At 38.8% G+C, this 18,711-nt stretch overlaps 2 protein-coding genes across 2 annotated transcripts; one reads left to right on the top strand and one right to left on the bottom strand.

Annotated features, from left to right (window-relative positions):
* The first annotated feature begins 888 nt into the window (after positions 1–888).
* ddx55 (DEAD-box helicase 55) lies at positions 889–8,280 on the top strand. The gene is made up of 14 exons (XM_005815541.3): positions 889–1,097; positions 1,187–1,237; positions 2,683–2,769; positions 2,911–3,002; positions 3,143–3,205; positions 3,884–4,033; positions 4,837–5,026; positions 5,112–5,194; positions 5,871–6,002; positions 6,076–6,168; positions 6,379–6,493; positions 7,029–7,197; positions 7,293–7,585; positions 8,041–8,280. Exons 1-14 carry the CDS (start codon positions 990–992, stop codon positions 8,179–8,181), a joined length of 1,767 nt encoding a protein of 588 aa, XP_005815598.1. The 5' UTR covers positions 889–989; the 3' UTR covers positions 8,182–8,280.
* On the bottom strand, positions 8,215–16,919 carry eif2b1 (eukaryotic translation initiation factor 2B subunit alpha). Its single transcript, XM_023338752.1, has 9 exons — positions 16,577–16,919; positions 16,389–16,490; positions 15,417–15,553; positions 10,028–10,144; positions 9,826–9,938; positions 9,673–9,741; positions 8,728–8,803; positions 8,465–8,590; positions 8,215–8,370 (listed from the first exon to the last, which is right to left on the bottom strand). Exons 1-9 carry the CDS (start codon positions 16,587–16,589, stop codon positions 8,215–8,217), a joined length of 909 nt encoding a protein of 302 aa, XP_023194520.1. The 5' UTR covers positions 16,590–16,919.
* Positions 16,920–18,711: the final 1,792 nt, after the last annotated feature.

Raw genomic sequence — 18,711 nt, 5'->3', positions numbered from 1 at the left:
CAACAAAAAAAAAAGAGTTAGAATGGAGAAGAAGAACAAATGGGGAAGCTGGAAAGAAGTAATCATATCACGAATTGGCCATACAGGATTTAATAGTTCTATTTTTCAAACCGGGAAACATAAAACGGGGGCTTGTAATTATTGCACAATCAGATGGAGACAGTGGGACATGTCTTCTTAGAATGCAATAAATATTCAGAGGGATGTCAGCATTTAAAGTCAATACCAAAAAGAGAGGAAAAGGGATTTTCTGATCATGTTTTTTAGGAAATGAATCAAAATCTGTCAGAAATAAATAAATTAGATTTTTAAAAACTACTAGGTTATTTAATCATTTTTAAAAGTATGTGTGTGGGTATGTGTTTATGCATGTGCATACATATATATATATATATATATATATATATATATATATATATATATATATATATATATATATATATATATATATATATATATATATATATATATATATATATATATATATATATATATATATATATATATATATATATATATATACACACACACACATATATATATATATATATATACATATGTGTGTGTGTGTGTGTGTGTTTATGAGAGGGGGTGGGGGTGCGGGGGGGGTGGGGGTGCTTGTGTGTGCGTGTGTGGATGGATGTATGTGCGTGTGTGTATGAATTTGAACACGCATACACACCATTGAGGTGCGTATTGTTAAATTCCCTCTGAGTATCATTGGTGACAACATTCCAGTCCGGTAGGTGGCGGTAAATGCACCTTAAGTTTTTTGCCATTTGCCAATAAAACGCAAAAGAAGAAAAAGAAGAAAGAAAGAACAAATGGAGTGGAAAGCGGAACCAAAACATGCGAGTCGGCTTCAGTTTCCCCCCGGCGTGTAAACAACTACGGAACGCAGCGGAAGAAGGTCCATCGTGCAGAAAGGCTGACCATGTGCTAAAGGCGTTAGCGTTCTGCTGCTACGTCTTCTCGGTTTACTTTCCAACATGGAGAACATTACAGACGGGACATGGGACACCTTATCTGTCCAACTAAACGAGAAGATTTTACAAACACTTGAGGAAATGAAATTTACTTACATGACACCTGTACAGGTAACTTTGTTTTAACCTTAAATCCCTGTTTCAATCCATGCTGCCCTAAAACTCCACCTGTCTGACTGACTGATCTCTTTTCGTTACAGTCGGCTTGTATTCCACTGTTCATGAACAATAAAGACGTCGCTGCTGAGGCGGTGAGTGTCTTTGCAACAAGTTTTTTAAAGAGGCTGAGACGGAGCAAGACGTAGAACTCTGAACTAGTGGGATTTACTGACAAATTGATTCTGGGTCACGAAGAAATCCAAACTAATCCAGGAGACGCTGAACGGTCAAATGTGTTTATCTCGTGTTGAGCTAGTAGTTACAAAAATGACAAAAGAATAAGTACAAGGCACCAAAAACATCTGCAGCTAAGATAAGGATGTTTTCTTTCTACAAATGAAATCAGAATGAAAAAAGTCAGTGTGAGGGAAACGGTTTATGGTATCCAAACAGGACAAAGAGTAAAACTTTTTATATAGGATGAAAAAAGTGAGTTTTTTATTTCTTATTTTTTTAATGGCACAGTGGTGAAAGTGTTGGTTTGGGGATTTTGTTTCCATCCATCAGACTTTGCCGATTAATATTTTTAGGGTACCATCTTATTAAAAATAATAATAATAATTCTTTATACACAGAGTTTCCATTTTGCAGCAACACCTTCTATCCCCTTTGGTTGTTCTGGATAAAATTACCATTGCATTTGTCCCCCTGTCGATCATAAGCCTGGTGGGCCACCAGGCTTTACTTATGTCCCCGCCAGGCTAAATGTTGTTTATTTATTGTGGCTTTTACTCATACACTTACAGTGATAGCAAGTAATGTAGTTATTCAATACAATTCAGCAGTAATTACAGTAAGAAATAAATTCTGTTGTTTAAAGACCTCAGCTCTATAGGGTAGCTGTGGAAGAACAGCAAAGATTTACAGCTCAGGTGGGAGAAACTTTCATCAGATAAAATATTAGTTTGTGCACATTTTTAGCTTTTGTGAAAGAGAGGCAATGAGAAAGTCACTTCTGAATGAAACGGATAAATGTTTTGTGTGTAGCCCTATAGGGGGCGCCATTAACATGACAGCGCCATCACTTCCTGTTTGCAGACGCTCTGTATCCAATCAGAAGAATTCAGTTTGCACATGTGCAGAGCTGACAGGTTCATCCTCTAAAGGGCTTGCAGTTGCTATTGCTCTACAAAGTTTTAACTCAAGCAGGATGAATAAGTGCATGCCACACTTTTCAGATTTGTAGCTGTAAAAATTCATAATTATGGACTTTTTTAAATCTAACTGAAATGTGAATGAATTTCATAAAGGTTTATGGTTATTACATTGACAAAATATAAAAACGTTCAAGAGGTATAAGTGCTTTGAAGTTGCTCTGTATATTTAACGTATTGATTTGGCTCCCTCTGCTGGCGGCTGAATGAATATACAGCTTGGATCCAACAGTAGATATTAAATATGATAGATGATCAAAACTGAGGATAAAGAGATGTTGTAATTAACAAAATTATGCAAAAACAGTTATTTGGAAAAGATCAGGAAGTTGTGCTGCCATGACAACCAGTTGTTTCTTAAGGTGTTGGCTGTTTTGCTTCAGGTCACCGGCAGCGGGAAGACTTTGGCTTTTGTCATTCCTATTATAGAGCTGCTGCTGAAACGCGAGGAGAAACTCAAGAAGAAGCAGGTAACCATGACACCGAAGCAAAAAAACATGGCTACTTTAGTCTCTGTAGTATTGTTTTTGTTGTTGTTGTTTGTTTTTTGTGGATGCTGAGAGGTTTGCTGTCATATAGGACCTGCTGAAAAGTTCAGGTGTTTTGTGCAGGTCGGTGCTCTGGTGATCACTCCCACACGAGAACTGGCCCTGCAGATCAGTGAAGTGATGGGAATGTTTATCCAGAAGTTTCCAGAGTTCACGTGAGTATAAAAAAAAAAACTTCACAGAGTGAAATGTTGTAGATTGGAATTGTTTCTAACTGAGCAGGCAGATTTAACTACAAGCATTTTTTTACAAATCAATTTGCACTCAATAATCAATTTCACCTTTTGATTCTCAGGCAGATTTTGCTGATTGGTGGCAGCAACCCAGTAGAAGACGTGGAGAAGTTTAAAGAGCATGGGTATGTGACGGATTTCAGTCCTGCTTTAACAGGATGAAAAGCTGGCAATAAATAGACTTTACAAATATATATATATATTTTTTTTTTTAAAAAGAAAGTTGTATCCCAGTGGTGGCAACACCATTAATCCACTAATAGCAAGCTATTTTTTTGTTTAGCTCTTTAGAGGTTTTGCTAACATTGAAAACATTTGTTCCAAAGAATCACTTTCTCAAGAGCAACCGTACAGGTAGGTGTGTCATGATACACACTTACCTGTGCATCAACTATCGCTCATTGTTGAGAATGATAGTGTGTTGTAACACCAGTCGGGTAACAGCATTTACTGCATTAGCTTCCACTACCTACCATCTTATTGTAGTGCTTTAGCACTAGCTTCTGCTAAATACCATATTGTAGTACCGCTTTAGCATTAGCTTGTGCTAAATATCATCTTGTTTTTCTGCTTTAGCATTAGCTTGTGCTAAATCTGGTTATACATGTTTAGCAATAGCTTCTGCTAAATATCATCCTGTTATACCACTTTAGCATTCACTTTTGCTAAATACCATCTTGTTATAGCACTTTAGTGTTAGCAGAATTAATGTTTATGATTAGTGCTGTTGTCCTCAGTATTAGGTGGGAACATGTTAGAAAGCGATTATCGTGCTGTAACGTCCGTTTTATGTCTCTTTTCAGCGGCAACATTGTGATTGCGACGCCCGGCCGCCTGGAGGACATGTTCAGGAGGAAGTCAGAGGGGCTGGAACTGGCCAGCGCAGTCCGGAGCCTGGATGTTCTGGTTCTGGATGAGGCTGACAGGCTGCTCGACATGGGCTTTGAGGCCAGGTATGAATCAGCAGGAAAGATGGAGGCAAGATCCTATTCCAGGATGTCTACGCACATCCTGGAATAGGATGTGCGTAAATTTAAGACTAAAATTAAGGCCTTAAAATTTCTTAGTCATTTAATGTGTCGTGGCAGGACTATTTAATCTTTTATATTCTATGTATTTTTGTTTCTTGCGCTAATTTTCTGTCAGGTTAAGTTTGAGTCGCCTGCACACATTTTCATTGTGTTCTGTGGTTGAGGCTACCAGTAACTAGCTGTTAATATATACACCCTTGCTAACTACCAAGCTAACTTTTTAAAGCTCATCATGGGTAGGTATAAGTTTATCTCTTATTTATCGTCTTTTGTACATTTCTGTCGTGATACAGGTCCTACATTTAATTCATAATGGTCTTTAAAAGTCTTAAATTTGAGTTGATGAAACCTGCAGTAACCTTGTATTAATAATACAGTGTGGATATTAAAAAATGCAAGTTGGTATTTATTATGTTAATCAACATTTCTGTCAGGCAAAAGTTTGAGTGGTCTGCACACATCATCTATAAGATTACCAGACAAGCTACCAGTAACTAGCTGCTAACATACCCCTAGCTAATTGTTTACGCCCATCAATTGCAAATTTATTGAAAATTTATCATCTTTATTACATTTCTGTCACGATGCAGGTCTTTAATTTATAATGGTCTTAAAAAGTCTTAAGTTTGAGTTGGTGAAACCTTCAGTAACCATAGTTTTGGGCTAAATCTGCTCCAGGTTTGGATGTTCTGTATTTCACCCCACTCCCTCCCACATGTGTGCAGCCTGAACAGCATCCTGAGCTACCTGCCCAAACAGAGACGGACAGGCCTGTTCTCAGCCACCCAGACTCAGGAGGTGGAGAAGCTGGTGAGGGCCGGCCTCAGGAACCCCGTCCGCATCACCGTCAAAGAGAAGGGTCAGGCTGCCTCGGCCACCCAGAAGACCCCGGCCCGCCTCTCCAACTACTACACCGTGAGTGACGGAGCGAACGGCCCGTCGTTCGGCCCACGAAGTGAAGACGGCAACGACAAAACACATGCGTGTGCTGTGCTTTCAGACTTGCAGAGCAGACGACAAGTTCAACCACCTGGTGGCGTTTCTAAGGCAACACAAGCATGAGAAGCAGCTGGTCTTCTTCAGGTTAGATTGGGTTTATTTATTTGTGGTTTTTGTTTTCGTTTAATTGGTTATTTCTGTAAAAAAAAAATTCTGGTTGTTGTGTTTTACTTAGGATGTTTAATCGATTACTAAAACAATTGTTAGTTGCAGCTCTCGTACAGATACACATTTGATCAGTTCTTGAATTATAAGAAACCAGTTGATATCTACGCACTACTTAGCAGTCGTCTTCATCCTTCTTTCTGTTTTACTATTGTCATATTATTTTAGTATCATTATTGTCATCAATAATGATGACAATAATGTATATATAATATAACAAGTTTTTTACTTGTTATACAACACAGATTATGAACTACACTATATGGTCTACATTGTCAAGGTGTTGCTGTATGCGCAGTTATTATTATAGTTATTATTATAGTGATTAATAATAATATTATTATTTGTAGGTTCTTCAGAATAGTAAATTGAACAGACATATTAATACCAATATATGTTTTAATGACAAATTTCTAATAATTACTGCATCTGTAAGTAACATATTTCATTAAACTGAGATAAGGGGTAGGATTAAATAAATGTTAACGTCTTTTCACTCTTACCCAACAGTAAAGTAATGGTAAGCTAATTGTTTTGTTCCTGGTTATGTATGCACACGTTTTCTCTTACTTGTTTTCTTTGTTTTTTTTTAAAGCACCTGCGCCTGTGTGGAGTACTTCGGCCGAGCCCTGGAGTCGCTGGTCAAGAAGGTCACGATCCACTGCATCCACGGCAAGATGAAAAATAAGCGCAGCAGCATTTTTTCAGACTTCAGGGCCTTAAAGAGGTAGAAATCCGCCGCCCCTGCAGTAAATCTGTACCATCACGTGTTTGTTTTTAAAAGCGTCGTGACGTTGCAGCGGGATCTTGGTGTGCACCGACGTCATGGCCAGAGGCATCGACATCCCCGATGTGAACTGGGTTCTGCAGTACGATCCCCCCAGCAGCGCCAGGTTGGTGCAATTAGTTTAAAAAATACGAACAAAAGTTGCCCTTTTTTTTTTTTAAATTGAGGTTGGGGACTATTTGTTTAGGCGGATTAATACATTGCAGAATGAATTATCCTGTTAGCTTAAACTTTAAAACACTATTGCTTTTCTGACTACTTGGCTCCAACCATTTTTCCCTGTCTGCTCAGCCGTTCATTCTTTTTCTTCCTTCAGTGCCTTTGTGCATCGATGCGGGAGAACGGCGCGTATCGGTAACCATGGCAACGCCCTCGTCTTCCTGCTGCCAATGGAGGAACCCTATGTCAACTTCTTGTCCATCAACCAGAAAGTGAGTGTGAAGTCGGGTCCTTCAGCAGTGTTCGTAGCCGTCGGCAACAAGACTTTTTGGATCAGCCATGCAGGAGTTCATACGCTGCTTAATCTGATAATTGATGGTTTAAAATAATCGTCTAGAACTCACTCAGATAATCCAGCTAAAATATTGCTCAGCATAAAGTCACTCAAAGGAGGATCAGAGCCACTGTGATATGAAATCCTCAGAAAATGGCACAAATTCAAATTCTGAGTGAGATTTAAACTGTTTTTTTTCTCTATTTTTCTCTTGCTAATGGTGATCTGCTACAAAGCCCCTTTGGGGACATAGGGAAAATTATAAGGTTTTTTTTGCATTCTCTTGCAATAAATTGGTCTATTTTGTATACACAAGTGTCTGTTTAAAATTGCAATGGCAAGCTAGCAAAAATCTTGTATTCCTGTTGTATTTCGTGATATTAAAGTTCTTTAAAAGAAACCAATCGGTGCACCTCTACAGGACGTTGGTCAGGAAGTGATGGGGTTAACAGTATTTCTTGTGACCTGACCAGTGCCCGCTGCAGAAGATGTCTGCTATAAAGGACGTGGTGGACGTGCTGCCCAAGGTGAAGGCCATGGCCCTGGCTGACCGCGCCATGTTCGATAAAGGCATGAGGGCCTTTGTGTCGTACGTCCAGGCTTACGCCAAACACGAATGCAGCCTCATCTTCAGAGTAAAAGGTGACAGATCCTCAAAGCCAACTGTATTTTTTTTTTGTATTATCGCCAAACACAACAAAAAAATGAAACCTTCTCATATTGTTTATTTCGTTTAGATCTGGATTTCGTGTCCCTGGCCAACGGCTTCGCGCTGCTCCGCCTGCCGAAGATGCCCGAGCTGAAGGGGAAAACGTTTCCCGACTTTGTGGAGACGACGGTGGACACGGACAGCATCCGCTACAAGGACAAAAACAGACAGAAGCAGAGGCAGAAGATGCTGGCCGAGCTGAAGGACAGAGAGAAGACGGAGCTGCCCAAGAAGAACTTCGTCAAGAACAAGGCCTGGTCCAAGCAGAAGTGCAAGAAGGAGCGCAGGAAAAAACGCGCCGCCAAAAGGAAACACGACGAGGTAAACTCTGTTTGGGGGATAAATGAAGCATTAAAGTTGCAATGTGCAACTTTTATAAAAGAAATATATATAGATTTCTTTTACATATTTGTTAAAACTACTAATTTCCAGCTAGCATAGTCTGTTGTGAAAGCTAAGGCTAGTTAGCATGGCCACTAGATAAACAGTTTTTCTTTAAGGGTAAGTTGTTTCTCCACCATTAGCACATTTAGCAGCGCGTTCACGTGCTTGATTGGCAGCGCTAAGACCCTCCTCCTGGCTCTGATTGGTTGTTTTTGACGGGGAATGTTGCATTTCTTCAGACAGCCATAGTAGCTCAGGGAGGAGGTGGAAGAGATCGATCTTATCTCATAGTGACAGTTTTAGCAAATATGTAAAAGACATACTCTTCATAAAAGCAACGTACTGCAGCTTTAAGACGGGACGTTCTCATGGCTTCTATTCTGCCTCTGCAGGACTCCGACATGGATGAAGAATACATGAAGGAGCTTTTAGAAGACACTCGCCTCCTTAAGAAACTAAAAAAAGGCCAGATCAGCGAGGAAGACTTCGAGCAACAGCTCACAAACTCAAAGCAGGAAGCAGGCGGACCATAAACGTCTGTTTTATTGCTTGGCGAAGGGACGCGGTTATAAATACAGTTTGATGAGTTCGTCGCTGACGGCCGACGGGGTGAGGACCCCCAGGTCTGTGAAGAGCAGGGTGATGAGGGAGGGGGGCGTGTAGTCGATGACCGGGTGCTCCTCCGACAGGTTCCGGATGCTCTTCAGGGTGTCGGCTTTGTACTGTGCGGGGCAGGAAGCACAAGTCAATAAATCTGGATAAAGGGACGGAAAATCATAAAAAAAAAAACAAACACACAAAATAAGGAAGCCGCACCTTAAACTTATCGGGCACGTCCTGTTGGTTCAGCGGATACAGACGAACAAATTTAAAACTTTCTGCAACGACGTAGAAGGGCTTGTTGTGAGCCTTGGAGCACAGAGCCATCTGATAGGTGCCGATCTGGGGAAAAACACACACACACACTCTGGATTCTGTTGGAAACGTATACCTGGCCCGTGTTTACACAGACCTGATCTGATCTGTGTATTCAGCTCCCTCGAGTTTGAGTTTTATCCGGGGCCAAGAAGGGAACGCACCTTGTTGATGATCCCTCCGCTCTCGACGACTCCCTCTGCTCCCACAATGACCAGGTCCACCTTCTCCAACACATACCTGGAAGATGGAAAACTGAAACTGAGCAGCTTTTAAAAACAGGTTCAATAAAACAGTGTGAACGTAAATATTACGCATTTTTCCTCAACTTTTGCTCGTTCTCTTTTTGAACTGTCTGATCTGTTATTTTAAATACCAGGATAAAGTTTATTATCTAGTGGTGCATCAATAAATCAGCTCAGATTTTCTTCTTTTTGGGCGAAGGGACGATAATTACTTGAGAAACCGATTCTATCTCTCTGCCAAGGTCTGAAACTCGGCCACTGTCCTGACTGAACCACACTGTTACCAACTTAGCAAATTTGTCGCTACATTTAGCGACAAATTTGCGCACGAAATTTTTTTTGTGGCAAAAGAAACAAACAAACAAAAAAACAAGTAATACTGTTGTAAAAAAAGCTAAACTCCAGTTAGAAGAGCACATCAGAGAAGCTGGAGGCCTTAAGTGTCACTAAGGAAGCAACATTTTACATCAGTAACTTTGTTCCCTGGAAAATCTCCTGCTCAGGCTGAGGAACGTCATGAACCAGATAACTGAGGAGAAATTTATTGAACATTAAAATGATTTCTAAAATACTAAAAAAAATTTACCTGGCCTTTTTTTTTTTAAACAATATTGTATATAATGTGAAAATAACACTTAAAAAGTAAGTGTTATTTTCACATTTATCACTGACTGACCATCAACAATCTGTTTTGTTTTTTTAACAGCTTTAGTTTCATAATGGAACTGAAGTAGTTTATTTTATCTTAGAAATGTATTTTCCAGTTGGATATTTCCAATAAAAAAAACCCAACCAGAGATGAAAGACTGACTCAATAAACCATGTGTGTTTCCCCCTCCAGCTCAGAACCCCAGAGTAGCTTACCCTACAGCTGCATCCAGCACTACTGTTACTGGAACGTTGAGTTTCTTCAGGGCCTCTGCCATCTGCCGTCTTTAACAAAAGGAGAAAAACACAGCATCGTTTAGTGTCCTCTGAGAAAGACACTAGTCCTCGTTCGCTCGCTCGCTCGCTCACCCTGCGGCGTCAGGCTGCGATTCGGTCACATAAACGGAGAAGCGCTTCTTCTCCGCCGCGGCTTTCTCCAGCACCCGCAGGACCACCCTGGAGTACGAGTGAGTCAGGATTTTCTGAGAGGATTGGCAGGTGGGGGGGAAACAAAAGGCACGAGGTGAAGCGAGCGCAAAGAGCAAGGAGACGAGACGGTACCGGTACTTACAGCGCCGTCTTTGATGAAGGTGTGACAGAGCTTAGCGACTTTGTTCCTGGACATGGAGATCTTCTCTAGAAATAGTTCTCCTCTTTCCTCCATCACCTTCTTACAGCGAGACAAATCCTGGAGACAAGAAACGCCTGTTATGGAGCGCAGAGACTGGTCTGGGTCAAGAGTTTTAAATTTTGGAAAATCATGGATCAGTGGTGACCTGTACGAGGAATTATTGGCCTTTTAAAATCACACCACAACAATATGGAAGAAAATGGCGACTGGAAAATATGACCTTTTATTGGATATTTGCAAGGCCAAACCCAAAACCCATCTCACATTTTCTGTAAAACATCTTGATGAGTCAAAGGCAAAGCTTCTTGGAAGATGTCCGCCAATGAGTTCAGATGACAAATTAACAGCATGTTAGAAAAATAACATCATGCAGACAGCAGACATGGTGGAGGTAGTCACAACCTTCTGTTATTTCTAGAGTCCTACATGATCAAGTGGCTATAAAGCAAAACAAAAAAATATCATAGATTATAATGTCTTAAAAATATTAAGCATACAAATATTCTACCAGGAATCTTTATATTTTTGGTGTTTCTGGAACGCCCATATATCTGACGCACAGCCGCAAATAACAGCAATGGACGACAAAAATGCTTCTCTCGGCTCACTTGGGGGATTATTTCAAAATGATCTGATTGGATGCTGGAAAACACTTGTTGATGTGCTAAAAGGAGTTAGCATGTCAGTGAAGCTATTCCAGCCTAAAATAGCATCTCTATGCTAAACACGTAGCAGAAGCAGCACAGACGTCGCTAACATCAGCGTCCACAGCCCACATTTTCTAAAGAAGGATTTTTTTTTTCAAAGAAGTTCCATAAATGATCATTCTGAAAGCTGAATGGGTATAATAGCACTTTGGACCAATGTGGTGGTTGAATAGCCCAAATAACAGATTAAAAACAATAAATATCTGTTGAGCTCATATGTCTATATATATAATAATTTAGCAGCAAAGTGGGGTTTTGAATTTAAAATGTTGCTTATTTTGTCAATATGGTTTTAGATTAAAATGCGATTAATTACAGATTCTGCCATTAACTCCATTAAAAATTTCAATTGAGTTCCACAACTAGGCCTGTCACGATAGCAAATTTTGCTGAGCGATTAATTGTCTCAAAAAATTATTGCGATAAGCGATAATATTGTCTGAAGACCTTTTTACACAGATTTAATGGAAATGATGTAATAATGCATGTGATTTCCTGCCAAAGATAGATACACTTTATTTTCAAAAGAATATTTAACACTGGAACTGATAAACAAAATAAACAAAACAACCAAACACAAAATGGATTCTCAGTCTCCATTAACAAAAAATGTACTTGATAAAAACTAAACAACATAAAGCCAAAGTGGAAATAAATACTGCATTCAACCAAAAGAGTGCAGATTATGAAGTCTGCATATTATGTTGCCCTTCAGTAATAATTAGATTTAAATAGAGAAAATGGGCACATCGACTACCTGATACAATAGTTCACACTACATGATTTTTTGCTTCTATTTTTCCCCATACAACAATCTTAGACCTTTGGTCTTCCTAAGATTGTGTGGTGTGTTACTGTAGATCATCGTTGCCGCTCCGATCTAAATCAGGGGTTTTTCTCCGACTGGGATCTTAACGCAGCCTGTTGAATGTGACAGGCAGCCAATCAGAAAGCGAGGATTCTCCTCTGTGCTTTCTGATGGGAAATTACGTCGGGGAATCCCAAACAGCTGACACGGCGCAACCCGAAGTCCAGCCGACGTGGAAACAACATTAATGTTTATTCAACATGCAAAGAATATAGAAATGACAAGAGGAGGAGTTGGAGCGAAATTGCTACCGCAGTTGATAAACCCGGTAACTTTTCAGCTGTTCTTCGTTAACGTGACGTAAATAGGTTCTAATGATTTTCATTCAGTCAGGACTTTACGCTGACACTAGCCACATGCATTGCAGGTAGATTGTAGTAAAGCATTGATTAATGTCTGGTTTTAAAATTAGTTCACTGGACTTGCAGCCATTATTTTGTGCCCATTGTCGGACACCACACGGCAGGACCGAATACGATCGAACCGTTATACCTAGGATTTCTGTCGGCTAATGTGTGGTCTGTCAGGTTTTGAAAATGGGCCGACAGCTCTAAGATGTTGTAGTGTGCGCTGGGCTTTACACTAAGGAAATGAGGAAGGGAGGAGTCAGTGGAGAGCACCGGAGTTGAGCCTTTTTTCATTCGGTGTCATCAACAGAAAGAGAAAAAGGCTGGAAGAGACGATAATGCCGATAATTGAAATGACGTCGATAGTTTTAATTTATCGTACGATTAATCGATTTATCGTTTATCGCGACAGGCCTATCCACAACTAACGTAAAGGTTTTGGAGTGGCCTAATCAAAGTCTGAATTTGTTTCCAACTCAGATGCTTAAGTGGGCATGCTCTAAAAAACGTGGCTCAAAATGACTCCACAGTGACGTTAAAAACCTGCTTCATGCTGTCAGCCATCACAAACACTCAATGGCCGACATTACTGCTTAGTTATATTTACGCCTTAATAAGCAAAACTAGAAAATTTCGGAAGAAATTTAGCCGGGGCCTGCCAAGGCGCGCCCGTCGGGCATGGGCCCGGCGTCGTCGCGCCACAAATCGGCGTCGACGCCAAAGGACGCCGCGACGTGATCAGTGGCACGCGGAGAACCGCAAGAACGTTAAGCGAGGCGGACGTGCACCGTTCGGTACGATTTAAAATGTTGTCAAGGCTTTTATTTTGGAAGTTTTGTTAACCTTCATTTCAAAGGGCCAAACTAATCCCATGCGTAATAGTCCTTGGGTTAAAATAGTTATATAATGCTCAAAACACAAGTAGCTGATGTAAAAATATTCAAGGCTTTTATTTTGAAATTTTCAGTATGCTTCATTTCAAAGGGCCAAACTAATACCACGTGTAACAGTGCTTTGGATGAAAAAGTCAAATAAAGCCAAAAAGAGCAATTACGTCATGTAAAATTATTCAAGGCTTTTATTTTGAAATTTTCAGAATGCTTCATTTCAAAGGGCCAAACTAATACCACGTGTAACAGTGCTTTGGATGAAAAAGTCAAATAAAGCCAAAAAGAGCAATTACCTGATGTAAAAATATTCAAGGCTTTTATTTTGAAATTATTATTATGCTCCATTTTAAAGTTCCAAACTAATCCCATGTGTAACAGTGCTTTGGATGAAAAAGTCATATAAAGCCAAAAACAGCAATTACCTGATGTAAAAATATTCAAGGCTTTTATTTTGAAATTTTCAGTATGCTTCATTTCAAAGTTCCAAAGTAATCCCATGTGTAACAGTGCTTTGGATGAAAACGTCAAATAAAGCCAAAAACAGCAATTACCTGATGTAAAAATATTCAAGGCTTTTATTTTGAAATTATTATTATGCTCCATTTTAAAGTTCCGAACTAATCCCATGTGTAACATTGCTTTGGATGAAAAAGTCATATACGGCCAAAAAGAGCAATTACTTCATGTAAAATATTCAAGGCTTTTATTTTGAAATTTTCAGTATGCTTCATTTTAAAGTTCTGAACTAATACCACGTGTAAGAGTGCTTTGGATGAAAAAGTCAAATAAAGCCAAAAAGAGCAATTACGTCATGTAAAAATATTCAAGGCTTTTATTTTGAAACTTTTGTTAAGCTTCATTTCAAAGGGCCAAACTAATACCACGTGTAACAGTGCTTTGGATGAAAAAGTCAAATAAAGCCAAAAAGAGCAATTACATGATGTAAAAATATTCAAGGCTTTAATTTTGAAATTTTTGTTAATATTCATTTCAAAGGGCCAAACTAATACCATGTGTAACAGTGCTTTGGATGAAAAAGTCAAATAAAGCCAAAAAGAGCAATTACGTCATGTAAAAATATTCAAGGCTTTTATTTTGAAATTTGCAGGATGCTTCATTTCAAAGGGCCAAACTAATCCCATGCGTAATAGTCCTTCGGTTAAAATAGTTATATAATGCTCAAAACACAAGTAGCTGATGTAAAAATATTCAAGGCTTTTATTTTGAAATTTTTGTTAAGCTTCATTTTAAAGGGCCAAACTAATACCATGTGTAACAGTGCTTTGGATGAAAAAGTCAAATAAAGCCAAAAAAGAGCAATTACGTCATGTAAAAATATTCAGGGCTTTTATTGTGAAATTTTCAATATGCTTAATTTTAAAGTGTAAAACTAATCCCATGTGTAACAGTTACTGAGTTAAATCAGTTATATACAGCCCAAAGCAGCAAGTAGTTGTAAAGGCCAGTTCTCAGTCCTGATCTGTTTCAACTGAGGATAGATAGAACTACAACGATGCGTATTCGTAGTCCTAACCAGCAGCCAATAGCCTCTTGAGTTCCGTTGCTATGGCAAATAATGGTCTCAGCAGGTGTGAGCTCTGAGCTGTGAGCTCTCAAACACACAAGTGTGTTTGAGCAAACACACTTTACTGAAAAAAAGCATTGGAAACAAATCCTTCTTGTTCGGGAACCGTAATACATATTCGAAAAGCGTTTCGAGCGTATGACAGTTCAATGTGTCTTCTGCGATAGTCCCGAGATTCATATCTGTACCTCACTCAGAGCATTTACAGTGATGAGAGAAAGAAATGTTGTGCCCAGATATGAACCGAGGTCGGCTGTCACTCTAATATGAGCAAAAATGAGAAACTTTGGGTCGCTTAGAGGCAAATTGTGGACAAACCATAACTGGTATCGACGAGCCGTCTTCACTTTCGAAGAGATCACAGACGTATCTACAAAATGAAATTTGAATGGCATTTCTAGGTGAATTTGTGACGACACAGCAAATCCTCAAAAATAGGGTATTTCTAGGATTTTTCCCATTGAGTTATAATGGGGTTTTTTTCGTAGTTTTTTGCGAATTATGTCGCCATGTTAATCCCGAATCCCACCAAAAGTAATAGCTGGAATGGCGTGAATTTTCTGCACGTTTTGATACCTCTTTTGTAGGTGTGCACGCAGCGGTATGAGCCGCATTAACGGTTACGGATGAAAAATAAAGAATAATAATAATAAAGAAACTTTTCTTGGGAGAATAGCAATAGGTTCCTGCCATTGCTTTGCATGGCAGGCCCCAATCATCACTCTCAAACTACGGTTTGTATTAACTGGGATTATCTTTTATGAAAACTGAATTAAGAGCAAAAAACAGGAGAAATCTGCAAGCAGGTCATTTTACATCGCTGTAAAATTGTTGACTTGGATGTATTTCCACAGCATAGTTCATGATGGCAGGTGGATCAGATTTGTTGGTGATGCAAAAAAATTTTTTTTTAAAAGTGAAACATGCGTCACCTGATGCTCCAGGGACGTGAGGCTAATGAAGCGCAGGAACAGCTCTCCTCCAGACGACACGGCCACAGAGGAGTCCTCTCCCTTCAGGCAGTCTGTAGCCCACGTCAGGCTCTCCCTCAGACCCAGGATGGTTTCACCTGGACGGACAGACGGACAATCAGACCGAGCCAAACACATTCACATCACATAAGGCTCCAACTAACTATGACTTTGACAATTGATTAATCGGATATAAAAAATTAAAAATTGGCACGCTTTGTAGATTTTTTTTTTATTTAAGCCTTTTTTACACATTAGAAATAAAACAAAATACACACAACAAAACATAATTCAATATAAGTCAAAGTTTTTAAATAAGAAAAAAAAATGTATTGCTTAAATTGCAAAAACATTGCATGAAAGGTTGATCATCTGTAGCAAAGGTTGCATCTGCAACTAAAAAAAATACTGTAATCTGTTCATTGTTATTATTATTAATAATAATAAATGGTTAGCAAAGCGTGCTTAATAAATTTTTGAACATACTTTAAGCCAAAAGAAGCTAAAATTGCTGGGGTTGCTAGGTAACATCGCAGTACCCTCAGATTATAACTTCATTATCTGAAGGTTTTTGGAACGGCTCATTTTCCAGACATCAAAATACATGAACTCACTGGCAGAAAACGGGTGGGTGGATTTTTTTAAGGACTTAACTTGTTTTTTTAGAAGCAGTGGAAACCCAAAATGGAAGCATAAAAACATGCAAAGAGTGAATTTTGCACAATAGTTCCCCATTAAAATAATAATAACTGTTAAAGTGAAACAAACTGACTGACTTAAACTAACCTGAATGTGTTGATTGCATTAAGGGTTTTTTTAATGATTACATAAGGTAAGGTCATTTTAATCATATAGCACATTTTCAGCAACAATGCAATTCAAAGTGCTTTACTGGTTAAATGTACTTTTCCAGTGATCGTCTGAAAAACCCACCTTTGTCTCTCTTGAGGAACTCTAGCAGGGTGCGGATGGCTGCCACGGCAGAGGCCATGTCCGGGTCTTTCCTCATCTGAGCCCTGAAGTACTCCACCAGTTCTGACCAGAGACCACAACCAGACAGACAGACTCAGCATCACCGAGGATCACACGGAGCAGGGGACGGGACTCCAGGAGAAACTCACCTTCTTCGTTCATTTTCAAATCCAAAATGGAGACAAAAACACTTTAAGGTCAAAACAAACCCCGAAACCTTTATCACTGTTTACTATAGATATTGTTTTACAGGACCAGTCAGTTCGCAGATGTCTGTCACCTGCCAGAACCAAACCCACCGCGACGTTGCTGAATCAAATTACCTATGAATGTTTTAAATGTATAAATATTAAACCTTTAATAATATCAGCAATAGTTAAAAACGGAAAATTTGGTCTAGAAATACGTGCCAGTCGCTTTCTGCTGAATTACACACTGTTGGCTCATGCAAAGTTCTGCCTGTTGACGTGTCGCAGAGTGATGACGTAAACCTCGTGTCAGCTTCACGGACTGTTCAGAAAAATAAAACTTGGGAGTTAAAGGGAGACACATTTTAATGTAGGTGGTGGGGAAATCAAATTTGGACATAGAAAGCTGCCTAGTTTAGAGCAACAAAGATACGCGGAGCGCCTCAGCAAAAACACTTAACCTGACTTGACAACGGTGAAAAGCTATCAAATGAAAAACGTTTAAAAAGCAGCACAAAGGAGAGGAACATCAATTTGGAATCAGCATTTCACAAAGACTTTATTATCTTAGGTACACAGAATAGTCTTTAACATGCGTTCTTGGATGTTTTTAGGATTATTTTCTCAGTTAAATGTAAATACATTGTGATTCTAAGGTTTCTAGCAAAGCTGGTACATCCTGCAGTTCTATTTTTCCATCACCAGAGGGCGACGTTTTCCGTTTCTACTTTCCCTCGGGTTGTTTTTTTTCTTCTTCTTTATTCTTCTTAAATTGTACCATTTCTAACTTAGCAGTGACACAAAATGAAATTAGACAGGATAGTAAAATAAAATAACAATACCCGTCAAAGTTGTTGGGTTAAATAGAGAAACAATTACATATTTAATTACATTGTCTTATTTTTTTTTTACCCTCTTCAACCTCTCATTCATCTTACCGACAAGAATTTTCTCCATTGTTAATTTGACTTATTCCTAATCTGCATAATATAAATGTAAAATAATAACACAGTCAACAGCAACAGAAAAAAGATTTGCTACAGTAAATATAAATCTTGAGGTCAAAGGTCGGAGGTTTCTTCAGACTTCCAGAGGCGACCCTTCGTCCCCACAGGCCTCAGCCTTTACAACAACTCTTTAAAGGTCCTGGATATTATGAGTTACATTTACTTTCCTTTTGGGATTAATAATGTATTTTTAATTTGATTTCAAACGTGAGAAATGAAAGTATGAAGACAATAAAACTAAAAATGTGACGATCTAAAAGTATATGAACAAATGCTTCAAAGTTTCAAAGGTTTCAAAGTGAACAAAACAAAGGACTTGCCAAAACCTTCGTTGTAAAATGAGAATGAAGGCATTCGGAAATAAACAGATGGATTAAAGATACAAACCAATGAGAAAAGTAACCAATCAAAATGAAGATTTTCAGAGGAACAACACTACTGAGATTTTTTTTTTCTTAACATTTTGCCCCAAAAGTTGTTGCTTTTTGGTGCTGATTAGACTGACACAAAGTAGTCCACATCTGAAAAGTGGGAATAATAAATTGGATTCAAAATTATTTACAAGAAAAACATGAAAGAAGTGTTTTGGATTTATATTAAACCTTCCTAAATCAATGCTTTGCTTAATCACTTTTCATGTTTGTTTAGGGTTGGTGTCCTGCTGAAGCAATAACCTCCACCCTGTTCTCGTGTCGTCCACAGCCTCTAACAAGTTTTCTTTCAGGATTGTATTTGGCTTCTTGGTCTTTCTGATTCTGGTTTTTCACCAATGTTCACAAATTATATAACTTCTAAAAGGCACCGATCTATCACATACAGTCATAAAATAACTACAACTATATACGTGTGAAGAAAGAGAGAAAGGAGGGAAAAAACAAATGAATGGAAAGAATATGTCAAATTTAAGTCAGTCTGCGTTTTAGCAAAACTCTAAAATAGCAACGAAGAGATACAGAATAACTTCAAAATATCGAAAAGGAAAGAAAAATATCAAAACAAATGAAAAGAAGAAAATCAGGGAAAGCAGACATTGTAAAAGAGGTTTTATTGTGCTTATTCTTTGCAAAGTGGGTAAGCAGTGCATGCAAC

The sequence above is a fragment of the Xiphophorus maculatus genome, chromosome 8 (assembly GCF_002775205.1).
Source record: "Xiphophorus maculatus strain JP 163 A chromosome 8, X_maculatus-5.0-male, whole genome shotgun sequence".
NCBI lineage: Eukaryota > Metazoa > Chordata > Actinopteri > Cyprinodontiformes > Poeciliidae > Xiphophorus > Xiphophorus maculatus.
Note: the sequence above shows the minus strand (reverse complement) of the source record. Positions and strands in the feature narration are given on the sequence as shown.